This window comes from Lissotriton helveticus, chromosome 6 (genome assembly GCF_964261635.1).
Source record: "Lissotriton helveticus chromosome 6, aLisHel1.1, whole genome shotgun sequence".
In the NCBI taxonomy this organism is placed as follows: Eukaryota; Metazoa; Chordata; class Amphibia; order Caudata; family Salamandridae; genus Lissotriton; species Lissotriton helveticus.
Genome location: NC_136067.1, coordinates 87,080,263 through 87,100,566, shown reverse-complemented (window position 1 = coordinate 87,100,566; position 20,304 = coordinate 87,080,263). Strand labels below are relative to the sequence as shown.

The 20,304-nt window shown below is 41.8% G+C and overlaps 1 protein-coding gene across 1 annotated transcript in view; it reads left to right on the top strand.

Moving 5' to 3' along the window:
• Nucleotides 1-20,304, top strand: part of LOC144762258 (calpain-1 catalytic subunit-like) — a 434,899-nt gene that overhangs the window by 395,883 nt on the left and 18,712 nt on the right. The window contains exons 18-19 of the mRNA XM_078647403.1: nt 17,642-17,710; nt 18,607-18,685. Coding sequence (XP_078503529.1) covers nt 17,642-17,710; nt 18,607-18,685 — 148 coding nt within the window. The remainder of the gene's footprint in view (nt 1-17,641; nt 17,711-18,606; nt 18,686-20,304) is intronic.

The following is a 20,304-nucleotide window of genomic DNA, read 5'->3' as shown; positions in this document are numbered from 1 at the left end:
CCATGTTTAGTATAGAATTTTGTTTATAGGTTATGAAGTTGGGTAGCGTAGTTTATGATATATTTTCTATAGCCCGCTGGATCAATTATCTGGTAGCAGAGGATGGTTGCTAAGCGGTAACCAAGGTAACATGTTGGTTGCTAAGGATTGCGTCATGGTATGAAAATAGGATCAATGTTTTAACACTCGTTAAGTTCGTTTTTCGTGCCTATCTGTAAGCTATACCGGTATAGATTGTGTGGCGAGAAATTAGTCACGCAAGCCATCTGTTCGTTTGTAGTGATATCGCCGAGTATCACAAAAGGTATCGCCGTGTACCATAGTGTTGTCGCCGAGCAGCACAGTTTTAGGGCTAGGTCTGATTCTTGTATAGTGAGGATTTTCTAAGAAATCAAAGCAGCATGAGAATAGGGACAAAGCGCCTTCCATAAAACTCACTGTGATGAGAGTAATAGTTATATCCAAGCTTGAGTGAAGGGTAAAATTTAACGTCGGTGCATGATTATCTATAAACAGGTTAGAGTCCTGTACGGGTACATGTTTCATATCTATAAACAGGTGAGAGCCCTGTACGGATAACGTCGTTATTTTGCTAACGGTGCATGATTTCTATAAACAGGTGAGAGTCCTGTACGGATTTCGTGTGTGTTTGAATTTAGGGAATTTTCCGTGTAAAAGTGCGAGTTTGAGTTGTATTTTATGTTCAAGTGGAACTCTTAGAACTTTCACTTCGCGGTGGGTTCAGAGCAAAGCGAGTTCATAATTATACTTGCTTGAAGGGTGGGGTAAGGTTACTCTACTGACAATTGAATATTATCCTTAGTGTGAATAGCGCCGTCTATTCCGAAGTGTGGATACTTGAATGTATGTAAACTATCCTAATTAGTGAAACGAACAGATGTTGTCTTTATAAGTCATTGTTAAGAATTAATTTACACTGGAAAGTGTTCTTAAAATGGCGCTGTGAAAAGATTTTGTGAAGGAGGGGTAAGCGCCAGGAGTGAGAAGCGAGAAACCGCAGCTGCTGTGTACGTCACAGAGCCGCGCTGGGATTGGATGACCTACGTCACAAGCTGTATTCTGATTGGCTCCTGAGTCTCTGACGGCCTGTGAGCTGATTGGTCCTTAGGAAAATCTCCAAAATTATTGGTTGAACAGGAAACTGACGTAACTCAACTGCCATTGGCTTGTTGGTGTGTTTCGCGCACGGATTGGTTGTTTTGCGGAACATCCCGGAAATAATTTACGAACGATTTTGTGAATTAAATTTAACTTTTAAAAATGAGTTATCATTTTAAACATGTTGAGAAAAAGACAACATTATTTCAGAAATTTAAGAATTTATTTTCACCTGACAAGAAAATCGAAACGCGAGGTGGTAAACTACTTCATAAGTATAAAACACCTGCAGCGTACATGGAAGGTGAATACGGATATCATACTGTCTTATGGTTCGACAGTTGGAAACGTTATACTAAAAACGATGGTGTTTTGGCTTGGCCTGATGATGGTTCATTTAATGTAAGAGTTTTAAGAAACTTACGAGAGAAAATGAATGCTCTTGTTCCAAAACCGAGACCAACTCAATTTGAAGCTTTAGTTGAGTGGGAAGATGAGATGTATCAGTTACAAAGAGAAGCTAGTGGAATTAAAAGACCTTCTAAAAATCCATCATGGAAAAGAGAAACTCATGAAGATAGATTGCGAATGTGGAGACAGGGAAACATGAGTGAAGGATTGTATTTAATTCATGAAATGGTAATGGGTTCTCCTACAGGAAAATCTATGGAAAGTGAATCTGAGGATGCAATTATGGAAGAAATATATACAACTGCTAGAAATAAACAGCCGAATCAGCCTTTGAGACCTCCTAGATCATGGTCTACTCCGGTGGTTTCTACTGAAACTTCACCGAGTGCACCTCCAATTAATGAGGCTCCTAAACTTTATCCAAATAATTGTGAAATCACTGAAACTCCTAGAAGACCAGAATTTGAGAATGCTCGAAATGAGGGTAGACATTTTTCAATGACTCCAAGAGCAAGGGAACCTCCAAAAGATTATGCAAGAGAGACAAGAAATGTTGATGAGGTCGATTATAATGAATACTTAAGGTCTAAAGAAGAATTAATCAAAAGAATGACAAAAGGCATGGAAGCTGTCACAGTTCCAGTAACAATAGGTCCTGTTCAGCCTGTATTTGATCAAAGAAATACAAACAAAACTGGATTAACTATTCCTTTAAATACAGAAATTCAAAAGCCTGCTGAAAAATTTTATTCAGATTTGACAGAATTAAACACTTCTAGATCGAGAATGCCTGATTTAACCTTTAATGAGGATTTATCTCCAAAAACACCAATGGGTGCTATGTCAGATGTAGGAAGTCCTGAAGTCAGGGTAACTACACCAAAGCTTGATGTGGCCAAATTAAAAGCAAATATTGAAGAATTAATAATTGGAACAATTGGCCCAGATAGTTTAAATTACTATCGAGATGATGAACTATTATTCATTTGCAAAAGTATTCAATGGAAAACGAAAAATAAATATGATCAATTAGAGGATCTAGCTGCAGAACTTGAAATCGATGTGAGCAAACAAAAGAATTTTGCAAAACATTACAGATTAGATTTCTCAGAAAGCGACATTGAGAGTTTGAACTCAATGGGAAGAATAGTTCACATTAAAGATTTAATTGTCTATATCAAAAAGCTAGGAGAATTGAACAAATGGAGAGTGAAATGGACTAAAAGGAAGGAAGATGAAAGATTAGAAAAATTGTCAAAACAATTTCCAATGAGAGAAGTTGCAGGTGGAGGATATGTTCATGTCCCATGGTCAAGACAGGACATTCTGTTATTCACAAATGACTTTCCAAAATTAAGAGAGAAACCTGTTGAGTGGTACAGGCAAGTCGATAGATTTATCAAAGTGTCAAAAGTTCTGTGGATTGATTTGGATGGATTTTTTGACATTGTTGTTCCATCTGATCTTTGGACGGAATGTAAAATATCTATTAGTTGGCCAAAAACAGAACCTGAGCGAATTAAAGAAACAGGTGCCCCAAATCCACTCGTAATGGATTTTTACGAGAAAGTAATTGTTTGGATGAAAAACAAAATTCCACCCAAAGAAGTTGATTGGGTTAAAATAGAAAGAACAGAGCAGGAAACAAAAGAATCAGTTCATTCTTTTTATGAAAGACTACTGTTAATCTTTAAACAATACAGTGGTTATGAAAAATTAGATGAGAAAGACATGAGTCATTTTATCTATAGATTTGTTTATGGACTAAAACCTGAAATTGGAGAAATGATCAGAACTAGTATTGTCGGATGGCAAGCACTATCTATTGATGATATTCTGAGAAAGGCAAAATATTGTAGCGATGAATTAGAAGTAAAACAGAAGAAGCTGAAGGAGAAAGCCATGTGGGCACAGGTAAAAGTGGCTGAGCAACAGATTGCCAGCATGGGAAATAAGAACACTAATTTTGTTCAAACTGGAAATACGAACCAGATACAAGGAAAGTTTAAAGGTAATAATTTCCAAAAGAAATTTAGCCCAAAGATAGAAGAGCTGAAACAAAGATTACCTTGTTTTAATTGTGGCGAAATTGGACATTGGAGGGACGAGTGTCCTCATCCTCCTAGAAACTTAAAGAATCCCTTATTGAATCCACAGATGCAGAATGGTGTTAACGTGCAGCAACAGCTACAGATGCAACAGGGGTTAAATGAATTTAATATTCAGCGACAATTACAACAACAGCAACAACAACAGGTGAATAATCGTCAGGACCAGTTGCCACAACCACCTTTTCCGAATTGTGGGGGAGTTCAAAAATATAATCCAAACGTGGGATTTCAGGGATGTGAACAGGTAATAAAACCACAAAAACAGCAAAAACAGCAAAAGGTTCAAATGCAAAATGCTTCACAACAATTTTTATTAACAGAAAGCCAAGACAGTGATTCTGATGATTATTGCTGACGGTGCCCGAGAGAGGAGGAAGAGTGTGTTGTTGGAGCCACTCTTGAGGTTGACCAGTCCGGTCCTTATGTAAACGGGAAAGTTAATGATGTAGACATCACTTTTCTAGTGGACACTGGTGCTACCCGTTCTACTGTTAGATCAGTGGAAATTGAAAACCTACCTCTCTCTGGGGATACCATCCAAGTTGTCGGAGTAAGTAATCAGCAAATTAAAACAGACTTAACTGATCCAGTACCAGTTGAAATTGGAAATTACAGAGACAAACACAGATTTGTGGTTTGTAATAGTAGTCCAGTAAATCTATTAGGTAGAGACATCCTATGTAAAATGAATTGCAGAATATATTGTTCTCCTGAAGGAGTTGAATTACAAACAATGGAGGAAGATGGTTTGTACAGAATGACAATGATGATGATGGAAGCAGAAGAAACAAAATTGTTTCCTGCATTTGAAGAAAAAGATTTACCTGAAGAGCTAAAAGAAACCGTGAAATCTGAAATATGGGATTTTACTGGGAATGAGATGGGTCTGATGAAAAACGTAGATCCTGTTAAAATTGCATTGAAGCAGGGAATAGAATTTCCAAACACTCCACAATATAAAATGAAAACAGAGACAATTGAAGGTATTACACCTGTAATTGAAAAATTAATCAAGCAAGGTGTATTGGAAGAAATGAAGAGTAGCTCTTGTAATTCACCAATTATGGGAGTTAAAAAGGCTAACGGAACATTTAGGATCGTACAAGATCTGAGAAAGGTTAATCAAATTGTTATTCCATGTTGTCCTGTGGTTCCAAATCCAGCAGTAATTCTATTTCAGATTCCATATGATGCTGAATGGTACACAGTCATTGACCTTTGCAATGCATTCTTTACTGTTCCTCTACACCCAGACAGTTATGAAATCTTTGCTTTCAGATTCCAAGGTAAGACCCTTGGATGGACAAGAATCCCTCAGGGCTATACAGAAAGTCCTTCAATCTTTAACGAACTATTAAAAAGATCATTAGAAGATTTAGACTTACCAGGTAGGTCTACACTGGTGCAGTATATTGATGATTTGTTAATAGCTGCTAAGACAAGAGAAAATTGTGTAACAGACACAATAATTCTGTTAAATCGCCTTGCAGAAGAGGGACATAAAGTGTCCCCAGCAAAACTACAGTTTTGCAAACAGGAAGTGAAATATCTTGGTCACAGAATTGCAAAGGGAAAAAGACAAGTAACTATAGAGAGAATAAAAATGATTCAAGCAATGTTACCGCCAAGAACACAAAGACAGGTCAGAATGTTCCTGGGAATGGTAGGTTACTGTCGACAATGGATAAGTGGATTTTCAGTAATTGCGAAACCACTACAAAAACTGACCAAATCAGATGTAAAAGATCCAATTATTCTCAATGATGTTGAGATGGAATCTTTTGAAAACTTGAAAAAGAGCTTATGCCAAGCTCCTGCTTTGGGTATGCCAAATTATGAGAAAGATTTTGAACTGTATTGCAGTGAGAGAGAAGGATGTGCATTATCTGTGTTAATTCAGAGACATGGAAACCTAAAGAAACCTATTGCATATTTCTCTGCAGTTCTTGATCCAATTGCAAAAGCATTACCAGGTTGTTTAAAAGCAGTTGCAGCTACAAGTATCAGTCTTGAACAAAGTGAAGGAATCATTATGGGATTTCCTGTGAAAGTTTTTGTGCCTCATTCAGTTGAAATATTACTGACAAGAGGTAAGACTCAACATTTAACAAGTAGCAGATTGACAAAGTATGAGAAAATCATACTGGGAGCAGATAATGTTTCGATTTCAAGATGTTTGAATCTGAATCCTTCTACATTACTGCCTGATTCAGAAATCGTTAATGACATTGAGACAGAACATGAATGTTTAGATGTCATGGAATTCTGCACTAAACCCAGGAAAGACATCAAAGACAGACCTTTGCCTGAATCGGATTTTGTCTACTTTGTAGATGGCTCATGCTTAAGATCCGAAGGTGGTGTCTTGAAAGCTTCATACTCAGTTTGTACAGTCGAAAACATTAAAGAAGCATCATGTCTTGAAGGAGTTCGTTCAGCTCAAGTAGCTGAATTGATTGCTTTAATTCGTGCATGTGAAATATCGAAAGATATAAGAGTTACCATCATTACTGATAGCCAGTATGGGTACGGAGTTGTGCATGATTATGGACAACTCTGGTCACAGAGAGGATACATGACATCAACAGGATCACCAATTAAAAATGCAGTTTTCATTAGAAGATTAATTGAAGCAATACAATTGCCAAAAGAAATTGCCATAGTCAAGTGTGCAGCACACACTAGAGGAACTGATTATATTTCCAAGGGAAATGCCTTCGCAGATGAAACAGCAAAGTACTGCGCAAGGAAAAATTATTCTTACAATCGGAATAGAAGTACAGAAACTGATTCAAATTCATTAATGCTAACAACTGTTGTAGAAACATGGAATGAGATTAGAGATTTACAAAACGAAGCAGATGATGAAGAAAAAGACCAGTGGTTAAGATCAGATTGTAGACAACGTGATGAAGATGGAGTGTGGGTTTACAAAGATGGCAGAGTAGTTTTACCAAATTGCATGATTTCTGACATGGCCAGATTATATCATGGTCCTGCACATTTAGGAAGAGATTCTATGGTCAGACTGTTTAAAGAAACATGGTTCAATACCAAATTTAGAACCATTGCAGAATCTTTTTGTCAAAGGTGTTTATCATGCCAACAAATGAATCCAAACAGAAAATCAGTGGTGGGGACAGGAATAATTGGTCGAGAGGGTGGTCCCTTTACCAGGTTACAAATAGATTTCATTGAAATGCCCTTACACAACTGTTTGAAATATGTACTTGTAATTGTATGCTTATTCTCAAGGTGGGTAGAGGCTTTTCCTACAAGACATTGTGATTCAATTACAGTAGCAAAACTAATGCTCAGAGAAATCATCCCAAGGTACGGTTTTCCAGTCACTATTGAGAGTGATGGAGGAAGTCATTTTGATAACAAACTATTGAAGTTAATTTGCGAAGCTATGAGTATTGAGCAGAAAATACACTGTGCATACAGACCAGAGGCATCAGGTGTAGTTGAACAAATAAATGGAACTATCAAAAACAGAATTGGAAAAATGTGTCTAGAGACAGGAGTCAAGTGGACTGATGCTCTTCCACTTGTTTTGATGTCAATAAGAAGTACACCAGATAAAAAGACAGGTTTGAGTCCTCATGAAATTTTGATGGGAAGAGTTATGAGGCAAGCTTTTGTACCTGTAGGTAAACTGTTGAGCATAAATGACAGTGCAATTTTGGATTACTGTAAAAGGTTATCTGATATGGTAACTTCTGTGTCTAATCAGGTGGGAACTGAAGCACAATCAAATGACAAAGTTTTGACACATGATCTGAGACCTGGAGACTGGGTCAGAACGAAAGTACATCGGAGGAGGAATTGTCTATCTCCTAGATGGCAGAAACCTAGGCAGGTAATCTTGATCACTACTAATGCTGTAAAGTGCAGAGGATTGAAGCGCTGGATTCATCCAAGTCATACTATTCCAATACCAACTCCTGAGAATTCTGATGTTGAAAGTGATACCACAGATGACTCTGATTCTGAAGCAGAAGACAGAACAGAAGGTGAAGTAATCCCAGATTCTGAAGATCGACAAGAAAGTCGACATCTGGAAACTGTGCCAGTGAATGGAAATCTGACAAGAAAAGACTTAGAAATAATTGAAATAGATTCTGAAGGTGAAGAGAATCTGTTAAAAGGAAAGATAACTGAGGATTCGGTTGTCTATATTGAAGACAAAGAAGCTGAACCGAAAGAAGTTTCAGACCAGGAGAGTATCGAAAGGCAGAGAACAAGCTCTGAAGTAAGGAACAAAATTCCGAAATCTGGGAAGCTAGAGGTAATTGAGGAAGAGGAGGAGAACGAATTACCGAGTACCAGTGATGGAAGACAAAGTGAAGTTCCTGAAGGAGTGAAATTGCCGTATAGAGAAGTTCCTGAGTCAATTGAAATTTCAGACTACGAAACTGAGGAAAGTGACGTGGAAGGTGGAAGTGAAAGCAGAAAGAAAAGGACTTGGAAATCTGAATCGAATAATTCTGAACCGAAGAAAAAGTACGTGAGAAAAGCAGACTACTGGCCTGGTGGAAGATTGAGAGTGAGATTGATTAAAAAGCCAATAGAACAAGTTGAAGAAATCAGTAGTCAAAAGAGTCCTGGAAAAGAGGTTGGAGTTGGAAGGAAAATAGAAGTGATATCAAGAAAAGGGAAGAGAATAATTAGACCAAACCAGAAATACAAGTCTCCTGAGTGGACTTACTTAGTAATTCCACCTGTTATAGACATATATGATAGTAGTGAAGAAGAAAACGAAATCCAAGAAATTAGTGACAATGATTGAAGTACAAATTTATTAAATTGGCATAAGGCTGAAGAAATCCTGTTAGTTGACACAAGGTCGAAGAAAACTGTCTAATAGAAGAAAACTTATGTATGACATAAGGTCGAAGAAATCTTGTTTAGGGTTATAAAAGAAAAAATATTTTAAAAGGGGGGTGTATATAAATTTTAAAAATTTATTTTTTATTTTATTTTTGAGGCTAAAACTAACCTGAAAATGCCTTACATTAAGGAGAGCACTTCAAAATGCTCTGTTTTTAAAAGATGCTGTAAGATGACTCTGGTGTGTCTGCTCATTTTAGTTCTGCTCTGGTTGGTACTAGCTGTGATTATACCTTTAGAAATGAATAGAGAATTATACAAAGTTAACTTAACAAGCAAAGCTCTGGTTAGCCAAACTAAACATAGTGCATCTGCAAAAGTTATTGATCATCAGCCTAACATTCATCAAGATAAATCAATAGGTGATTTTTCAAGCAATACTTTCACAAAGCTTTTGAGTGAATATGTAAAGGTAATGGATGCAAAGGATTGTTATGTATGCGTTAAGTTACCCGCTTCTGTTTCTGAGGGAGTAACATATAATATGCTTCCTCTCACTTATGCTGTTACATGTAGTGTATTAACTAGTTTATTTTATCAAACTGGTCGTTTAGAATATTACTATTCAAATTATGATGAGATTTTTGCTAATGTCAAGATTGATAATGCTTTAAATAAGCATAAGAAAGCTAAACAATTGAGAGAATATTTCCTTGTTACTAACGAACTCACTTATGAGTATGCTTACAAGAATAATCTAACATGTAAATTAAGTGCTGAAGGGAAGAAATTTCTGAATATGGTTGAGGAGAGAAGAGCAATTTATAAGAGAAATGAATTAGTCAAGCAGACTAAGTCATCATTCTGGCAAAAAGAGGATGAGAAACTAAATGGCAAAATGCTTGAAAATATTGCAATTCACATAGACAAACCTGTTAGTGGAAAGCTTTGCATTAGAAGAGATAACACACTTTTTGATAATTATTTTGTAGGTGCAAGCAACTGTGAAGATACTTATCAGATTATGGGAGGTTGGGGATTTAAAGGTGGAAAAGATCCTATCTTTCCTGGAATTTATTTTGTTTGTGGTGACAAAGCCTACTACAACCTTCCAGACCATTGGTATGGAACTTGTTATGTGGGAATTGTTTTTCCTAAAGTGTTTCATGTTGACAGAGATTCAGAAGGATTATTTAAAATTCATAATTATGTAAATAGAGCTAAAAGAGAAACTTTTACTGAAGTTCTGGGAGATATTTTTCAAGCTGTAATACCTTTTGTTGGTATAACCCTAAATGCAGGGAGAATCAGAAAATTGTCCACTATAGTTGATAGATTATCAACTGATACTGCTGATGGGTTTCAATTAGTGAATGTTGAAGTTATTGCAATTAGATCCATGGTAATTCAAGACCGTCTTGCTTTAGACATACTCCTAGCAAAAGAGGGAGGAGTCTGTGGCATTTTACATGTCCAACATTGCTGTACATATATACCGGATGAAAGTAAAAATATTGAAATGTATATTAAGAATATTACACAAATGCATTCTGAAATAATTCCTTTAGAAGAAGAAGATTTTACTGGGAAACTTTCAAATAGGTTTCAAGCAATTAAAAACTGGTTTCATAATATCGGAAGTTCAATTCTTGGCAAGATTCTGGCACCTTTGATTATAATTATATTTATTTTTATTTTGACTAAAGTAGGTTGTCTGTTGCATAAAAGAAAGAAGCATTTAAGAGAAAAGAAGAGAATTTATAAACTCAGAAAAGAAGAGGAAAGGGAGATTGAGTTGCAGGAGTTACATAGAGAGCGTCATGTTAATTGTAAAGATTATGCTGAAACAGATTTTTAGGTTTACTAATACAAATGAATTTGAATCGATTTCTTATAAATTAAATTTATCAAAATTTTGAGTGCTGGTGTGGTGATTTGTTAATCACCAGATGAGGGAGTTGATGGAGCGAGATAGAAAACAAAATTTTGTTTAAACTCGCAAAGTTACATTTCCATAACATGAATAAAATTATTAATGATTTGTGATATGTCGTGCTAATACAACCTAGATTAAACTTTACACGTGGGGGGACTAACATGTGTGCTCATAAACGTGCATATTTGTTGCATCTTTTTGTTCGTGCAAAATAATAAAATAATTTATTGTTTTCGTTTTTGTCATTACTAACTGCTGCAAACTTAAAATAAGCATGTGCTTGTTTTGCTTTTTCTTGTCTGTGTGATGTCATTTCTACTATTCTAGGTGCATATGGGTCTCATAGAAAAACGGAGACTGGTAAATATAAATGCTGCTTTATTTGTTTGCAATGGCTAGGTAACATTTTGATTAATCGGGTGGGTTAATTAATTAGTAAACCATGGGGTGGATACAGAATATACTTTATTTCTTACATTAATACTTTTCTTGTGTTTGTTTTATACTAGAAATCATAAGTTGCCTGCTTTTGAGGCCTAGCTATTTGAGCCGCAAAATAAAAGCCGATCTATAATTCTGCAGAAAGTCACGAGACGCCCATTCTGAATTAAAACGTTTATTGAAGCTGCATTCACAAAGCAAAAACTGATGAGCTGACATCATTCTGTCGGACATGGCCAAGGTCGAAAGTGAACTTTTTGTCAGTCCTTAACTTGGCATCCGCGGAAGTTGCACCGTAAGACTATGGAAGCTGCGAGGATGACTTAAAACAAAGTTGCAATCGCAGGAAGCCTCTGGCTTCACGTGGAAGAGACAATGGTCTTTGTAAGACATGATTTTGTGGAACTTTTTAAGAATCGGGTGACATGTCACTTGTCACTCTCAGCCAATGGGACGTCGAGTATTTCTGAAAACTTTCCTTTGCTAGTTTAGTTAGCGTAGAAAGGTATAAAAAGTCATGCCCTTAGGGTTGGGTTGGCTGCTGCTTTCTGACTTCCCGATGAGGGTGATGTGCTGCTGGACTTTGCGTGGAGCACGTAAGAAACCTCAAAGAACTTTACTTTAATTTCTGTCTATTTAGCTCAGTTAGGGAAATAGGTTTTAGAAATGCTAAACTTTATATAGTTTCTTTAAACTGATTCAATTGCTTAAATTGTACTTTTCTTATTTCTTACCATCATGCTTGCTTTATTGCAAATAAATTTCATTTATAAAACTTACATACCATAATTTAGAAAATAAAATCTTACTTTTGACAAACAAGCTGGTCTTGATTATTTAGAAGTATAGGTTACCATTAGCTAGATCACGTCGCCTATGGTGGTCGTTTAAATGGTTGGGTTTTATTCTTATGACAATATTCTTTCTGCAAATGTATAAAATGTTTATAGTTTGTAAATAATGTGTATATAGAATTATTCTGACCACCTGATTCAGTAGGCCCAAAATATATCAGGTTCATAAATGGGTCCATGTTTAGTATAGAATTTTGTTTATAGGTTATGAAGTTGGGTAGCGTAGTTTATGATATATTTTCTATAGCCCGCTGGATCAGTTGTGCTCGCTGTGAGAGTAGACTCAAGCAGCGACTCACTGATGAGGATCACGTTGTGCTCACTGTGAAACTAGACTCAAGCAGAGCCTCACTGATGAGGACCACGTTGTGCTCGCTGTGAGACTAGACTCAAGCAGCGCCTCACCAATACCAATGAGGACCACGTTGTGCGCGCTGTAAGATGAGACTCAGGCGGCACCTGACTGATGAGGACCACGTTGTGCTCGCTGTGAAACTAGACTCGAGCAGCGCCTCACTGATGAGGACCACGTTGTGCTCGCTGTGAGCTAGACTCAAGCAGCGCCTCACTGATGAGGACCACGTTGTGCTCGCTGTGAGAGTAGACTCAAGCAGCGACTCACTGATGAGGATCACGTTGTGCTCACTGTGAAACTAGACTCAAGCAGAGCCTCACTGATGAGGACCACGTTGTGCTCGCTGTGAGACTAGACTCAAGCAGCGCCTCACCAATACCAATGAGGACCACGTTGTGCGCGCTGTAAGATGAGACTCAGGCGGCACCTGACTGATGAGGACCACGTTGTGCTCGCTGTGAAACTAGACTCGAGCAGCGCCTCACTGATGAGGACCACGTTGTGCTCACTGTGAAACTAGACTCAAGCAGCGCCTCACTGATGAGGACCACGTTGTGCTCGCTGTGAGAGTAGACTCAAGCAGCGACTCACTGATGAGGACCACGTTGTGCTCGCTGTGAGACTAGACTCAAGCAGCGCCTCACCAATACCAATGAGGACCACGTTGTGCGCGCTGTAAGATGAGACTCAGGCGGCACCTGACTGATGAGGACCACGTTGTGCTCGCTGTGAAACTAGACTCGAGCAGCGCCTCACTGATGAGGACCACGTTGTGCTCACTGTGAAACTAGACTCAAGCAGCGCCTCACTGATGAGGACCACGTTGTGCTCGCTGTGAGAGTAGACTCAAGCAGCGACTCACTGATGAGGACCACGTTGTGCTCGCTGTGAGACTAGACTCAAGCAGCGCCTCACCAATACCAATGAGGACCACGTTGTGCGCGCTGTAAGATGAGACTCAGGCGGCACCTGACTGATGAGGACCACGTTGTGCTCGCTGTGAAACTAGACTCGAGCAGCGCCTCACTGATGAGGACCACGTTGTGCTCGCTGTGAAACTAGACTCAAGCAGCGCCTCACTGATGAGGACCAACAAGGTTGAAAGTTGTTTAGTGTTGCTTCTGTTCTCAGCTAGAGAATTGGCCTGGTAGTTCGTCCAGTCCATTATTATTATACATGATTTGTAAAGCGCATGGCTCCCTAAAAAAGTATTCCCAGTGCTAGCCTACTCACTTACCCATAGTCTCCGAAACATTACCTGTTGACCAACGGGAATTGAAATTAGAGATGTGGAAACATCCAGGTTTTAAGCAGTTTACGAAAGACTGCAAGTGATTTGCAGGCTCTCCGCGTCTGTGGCAAGGCGTTCCAGAGGTAAGATCCCAGATCTGTGAACGCTCGACCACCTTGGAGAGATTTCTTAATTCTACGAACCATGGCCAGCTCCAGATGGCTTGAGCAGAGCGAGTGCTTGGAAGTATACCAAGACACTATACGTCTCAAATACATAGGCCCCATGTTAGATTGGGGTTTATGCATGTAGCATAAGGCCTTAAATTGGACGCATCATTTGATTGGCAGCCTTTGCAGAGTGTGTAACATGCTGGCAGAGGAGGTAAATTTGGGTGGGTGGAGAAGGCGACTTGCAGCCGTATTGTGTACTATCTGGAGCCGTTGGAGCAGTGATTTCATGGCACCCAGGTCACCATAGTCGAGTCTGGAGACAGCCAGGGCCTGACTACAGTTCTTTGAGCTGGGACCAGAAGGCAAACTTGAACTTTCTTCCCATACAAGTAGCAGCTTCTTTATTGATCTGGTGGCTCATAGAGAGCTTATCATCGAGCCATACCCCCGTCTAAAATGAAGATGCACTGTACAAGCCCGAGCAGTCACCAGTGGCTGAGGCCTTTAAAAGTATTTCACCCATCACCATTGTGCTCCAGTATTTGTAATATGCTCTGATTTTGTAGTAAAATGCCATTAGTTTTCTGTTTTCATTTGCTATAGATTGCTCTGAAGAGCACAAACTGAATTGGCCTTTATTAAATAAGTATTAATGAAAAAAAAAAAATCCTCCCAAGCATAAACAAAAATTCTAGCTCAAATTATAGGGCTAGTCAAAAATCACATTCACTGCTGCACAAGAAACTGCGCTATTCGCAGAAATTGATTTTAGCCCAAAAAATAAAATTTGTTCTCCTTCCGCTGCTGAAGACATTACTGCTGTGTATGCTTTGAAACAGAAAACAACTATACCATCACACCATGTCTGCCCGCTTTGATGCCCCACGCTTTGGGATGGTTGTGCAGGTTTGTTCTTAAGAGTTTGCAAGGTCTTCACTGCACAGACAGTACAAGCATGCTTAAGGTACAACGTTTCATAACTACAGATGCCAAGTCCCCAGGCCCATGCATGACTAGCTGAACCAGTACACGTTTTTTCTTTGCATTCTGGGATTTGTAGTCCTGGGTTTCGAATTGGATAACAAAGTCTGCATGATCGAGAATGCAAAGACAATCCTGGATGGGAGCAGCTAGTTATTTGGCAGGGCAGCATAAAAGACTCTCAAATTGGTTGGAATCCTCTGCTGTGTGTTCGTCGCTATAGCTTTATCACTTGCTCCATGTCACCGGTCTCGTTCCTAAGCTATTTCCTCATTAGACATTGTTTTGAGGTGTGTTCGGGCCCTTTGGGTTGAGTCAAATGAACCACTCCTAATACTCCCAGATAGGGCTGCCATCTCACCAGTTTGTTACCAGCCTGACTGGTATTTGTATGCCAGGACAGATCCAAAAAATCCATTATTTTTACCCTATGAAATATACACTGAAACGAGCAAATACAAGATGAAAACACAGCAAAGGAATGTTATTGTTGCCTAGACTCCTACTGGGTGTGTTTTAAAGCAAATGAAAGCAGTTGTCCTGGAAACCTGAGGCCGGCACAGATTTCAAGCCTACGACTGCCAATTTTTGTAATTTTCAAAAAGTCATACATTTGCACCCCTTCAAGGGTGTAGATTTACGACTTTTCTGGCAAACCGGTCACTAGAAATATTCTCAATCCCAAACATTAACAAGTTAAAATCTCTTACTGAAAAAAGAAGAAGAAAAACCAACACAGACCTACCACCTCCAATTCATGCCCCCCCACAGACTCTCCTACCTAGACATGAATCCATTTATTTGGGGGGTGTCACACCCCAAACAACCTCCCTGGAAGCTACGGCCCTGTTTACACACAAAGACACACTTAATTTATGCAGAGATTATTTGCATGCATTGAATCCTCGCAAGACATTTGTCTGGAGCGGAAGGCACAGTGAGTCGCTGAACACATTTTTAGGTCGAGCCTGTCCCATTCCGCAGGAATGGATAGGATCGAATTCATGTCGGCAAAATCCTCTTCAAAATAAGGGGTTTCAGCCCGGCGTTTTCTTGCAGTTCACGTGAACATGCACGAGCATTCACGGCCAGGGCTTCTCCTCCCCTAGCAGCACTCCTCCCACACCAGCAACTCCCCCCTCCCACACCAGCACCTCCCCTCTCTCTCCCCGCAAACACAGCCTTGCCGTAGCAGCACTCCTCCCACACCAGCACCTCCCCCGCCCACACCAGCACCTCCCCTCTCTCTCCCCGCAAACACAGCCTTCCTTTCATTTCTCCTCCCCCTCCCCAGCCAGCTTCCCCCAGGACGTGTTCCCTCAGATATGCTATTGCATATCGTTTGCTACCTCTTGTATTTTGTTGCTCTTGATACTTGCACAACTGTCACTATTGTCTCATGTAACGTAACGTTTGCTTTTGTAACATGCTCACTTGTAATTTTGGCTTCATGTATCTAAAAACGCCTCCCTCGCGCTCCTTTCTCCCTCTCTCCCGCTGCCTAGTCCTCCCACCCCCTCCCTCTCCAGCGCGCGCTCCACTCGCATCTGCCTGCTGCTCCCCCGCCCACCCCCCCCACTCCCCCAACCAGCAATGCCGAGAAGCTTGTTTCCTCTAAGAACATATCGTTGGCTACCTCCAGGCCGTGTTCCCTCAGATATGCTATTGCATATCGTTTGCTACCTCTTGCATTTTGTTGCTCTTGATACTTGCACAACTGTCACTATTGTCTCATGTAACGTAACGTTTGCTTTTGTAACATGCTCACTTGTAATTTTGGCTTCATGTATCTAAAAACGCCTCCCTCGCGCTCCTTTCTCCCTCTCTCCCGCTGCCTAGTCCTCCCAGCCCCTCCCTCTCCAGCGCACGCTCCACTCGCATCTGCCTGCTGCTCCCCCGCCCACCCCCCCACTCCCCCCAACCAGCAATTCACACACAGCAACGCCACTCACACACGCAACGCAACTCATCCACGCAACCCCACTCATCGACGCAACGCCACTCACCGACGCAACGCCACTCACCGACGCAACGCCACTCACTGACGCAACGCCACTCACTGACGCAACGCCACTCACCGACGCAACGCCACTCACCGACGCAACGCCACTCACCGACGCAACGCCACTCACCGACGCAACGCCACTCACCGACGCAACGCCACTCACCGACGCAACGCCACTCACCGACGCAACGCCACTCACACACGCAACGCCACTCACACACGCAACGCCACTCACACACGCAACGCCACTCACACACGCAACTCATCCACGCAACCCCACTCATCCACGCAACCCCACTCATCCACGCAACCCCACTCATCCACGCAACCCCACTCACACACGCTACGCCACTCACACACGCTACGCCACTCACACACGCTACGCCACTCACACACGCAACGCCACTCACACACGCAACGCCACTCACCCACGCAACGCCACTCACCCACGCAACGCCACTCACCCACGCAACGCAACTCACCCACGCAACCCCACTCACCCACGCAACCCCACTCACCCACGCAACCCCACTCACCCACGCAACGCCACTCACCCACGCAACGCCACTCACCCACGCAACGCCACTCACCCACGCAACGCCACTCACCCACGCAACGCCACTCACCCACGCAACGCCACTCACACACGCAACGCCACTCACACACGCAACGCCACTCACACACGCAACGCCACTCACCCACGCAACCCCACTCACCCACGCAACCCCACTCACCCACGCAACCCCACTCACCCACGCAACCCCTCTCACACACGCAACGCCACTCACACACGCAACGCCACTCACACACGCAACGCCACTCACACACGCAACGCCACTCACCCACGCAACCCCACTCACCCACGCAACCCCACTCACCCACGCAACCCCACTCACCCACGCAACCCCACTCACCCACGCAACCCCACTCACCCACGCAACCCCACTCACCCACGCAACGCCACTCACACACGCAACACCACTCACACACGCAACGCCACTCACACACGCAACGCCACTCATCATATTGTGCTGCAAAACTAAATACTTATAAGGTCCCACAAGCGAGACCTATTGGCAATGCCAATGCTTGTTGTAGTTTTGTCTCATAAAACCCATGTGTTTGTCACCAAAAACTGGCAAAACATGCCTGCTCTCTGGTCGCGTTCTCCTTAACCAGACACCTCCACAGAAAGATGGCAGCGCCAAGCTGGGCCTGGTGGAGTTCCAGATTCTGTGGAACAAAATCCGACGCTGGCTGGTAAGTCGTCTGGCACCAGTAATCAGGGGGGGGGGATGGTCAGGTAGGTCCACCCTGTGTCGCCTCTAGATGAGGCCAGAAGGGAGGGCCTGGACACGCACGGTCTGTACTGGCTGCAATGTGGGCTCTGCTTATCTTCTGAGGGTGAGGGGTGGAAGGAAGGATCTCTGAGAGGGACAGGTGGTTAATGAGATGGAGAGACACTTGTAAGGAGAGAGAAGATTGGTGTGGATAACCACTGGTAAGTCATGGAAACCGCGGGCTAAGCAAAAATTATATCCTGAATACTGGAAGGCTAGGGCAGGGATAGGGGTGTCTGGAGAGCGGTGCACAGAGAGAAAGTAGAGTGGCTGTCGACACGGTCTAGACTTCCCGGTGTCACTGAATTACCTTGAATCATGGTGAATGCCACAAGAAGGGAGGCAAAGGGCTGGTGACATGTTGTCTATTTCAACGGCACTGCCACCCTGGAGAAGCTGTTAGCTGTTAACTAGACATATTGGCTTACATCCCTGCAAGCACCACAACACAGCTGGCTGACATCCCTGTAGGCAGGACAACACAACTGGCCGACATCCCTGCACTGGCCGACTTGTGTTTCACGTGCCATTCGTTTCCAGTTAGCGACGTGCCTAATTTCTTGTTTTTAGTTTCAGTGAGCTTGGGTGGATTCGAAATATGTTCACCGATACCTGTGGGTGTGGATGTGATTATTGACTGATCGGCATGGAAGCGGGAGAGAAAGGTGGTAGTGAAGGACGAAGGTGTGGCATCCTTAGAGGGTGGGTTAAATGTCAGAAGTAACTGGGAGGGGAAGAAGGACTAAGCCCCTCTCAGTGGTTGTCTCCGACCATACCCTTGACTGTTCTCTAACCACACATATTTCTTCTTTGTAGACTATCTTCCGACAGCACGACCTGGATAAATCCGGCACCATGAGCTCTTATGAACTGCGGATGGCGTTGGAGACAGCCGGTAAGCGAGTTGGAGTACAATGGTCCGTGAGGTAGCACTGTGTCCGTTTGGACATGAAGTGATGTAAGAAATTGGGATATTAGCTTAGGGGGTGACAACCTCAAGGAATATTTGCAACCCTTTTCACGGTTAACCCTCAAAATCACAAAATTAACTTGAACTCAACCCCCTTGTAGCTATGCGTGATAAGACAGGCCTAACTTAAAGCATATGTATAGTAGTTATGCAGTTCCAAAACAGAAATAAAGTTAAAATGCAAAACAATAAAAATCCCAAACCGAATTAGAAAAATTAATAAACAAAATGTCAAAAATACAATTAGGTGAACTAGAGATAAGACGTTTTAAAGTTTTAAGTAGGAATTGCACCCAAGAAGCTCAAAGTGCCACTGATAGCTCCTGGTCTAACGCAACTATTGACTATGAGCAATTTGAGGGTGATTTGATGAAGTGCAGGTCGGATACTCCAACCAGGCTCATTTTGGTTAAATATTTTACTTTGTGACTTTGACCTGTAAGTCCCAATCCTCCACTGAAGTGCACTTCTAAAGCCCCTGAGGACCTTAGGGGAGACACCTATAAACTCACAGGCTGACGCTCCACGACCATTGGGCTAAGAGGGCTGTAGCCCCTGCCATCAGCTGCCGTGGACAGGGTTGGTTGGGCTGGGGCTGCAAGCTGGCAGTCGCATTCGAGTATTTCTCTCGACCTCCTGTAGACATTTAAGTAATACATCTAAAGGCACTCAATAAGAAGTGGTAGACTCCCAAAAGGAGGATATGGAATTATGTCTTAGTGACATCACAAAATAAATATCAGCAGTAGTTTTTTGCTTAGTGCTACAAGACGACTCGCAATGTACAAAGAAACTCGTTAAATTAGGTTACATTTAGAATTCTCTATCATAATTCTTCCTAATCCATTGTCACGGCTGTGAAACACTATATAAATGCAACTAGAAAACATTTAAAGGGCACAGTACCCTCTTCAGGGATATAAAATATGCTGGACATGAATGTGACTTCCAGCAGGGGCATCTCAGCCTGTCCTCTTTCTGACCTTGATGGAATGGGTATAACTACGGATCATTTACAATGTTCCTGAACTGTTTAAACTGCTGAAGCAATCACTTTGTTAAATTTAAAAAAATCAGGTTTCAAGAATAGTTAGGTTTGCAGCACGTAATATAGTACAACTTTTACAAAAAAGAAAGTCTGAAAAATACTGAACTGCAACAGTTAAGTTGCTTTTTAAAATCATAGCAATGTTTATATATATTTGAACCTTCCCTGAATAGTGTATAGAGATGTGTTGTGGAGTTATGGTAGTCATCCCAGAATAATTAAGGGTTCTGTGTATCGTATTTTGAGTGGAGAAGTGTGGCTCAGTGGTTAGAGGCGGCAGACACGGAAGCTGAGATCGACCGTGGACCAGGGTTCGATTCCCCGCCTCGGCGGGTCTCGGGCTCAAAAATTCCACGGACTCGACAATTCTCGCTCCGGTGCCTACTCGACTCACGGGGTCACACTCTGCGACTCTGGGCAATAGCTTGCTTAATCTCCACTACGGCCCCTCGCGGCGGGATGCCTGGCTTTCACCTTGTGGACACCCTGCCGGGGT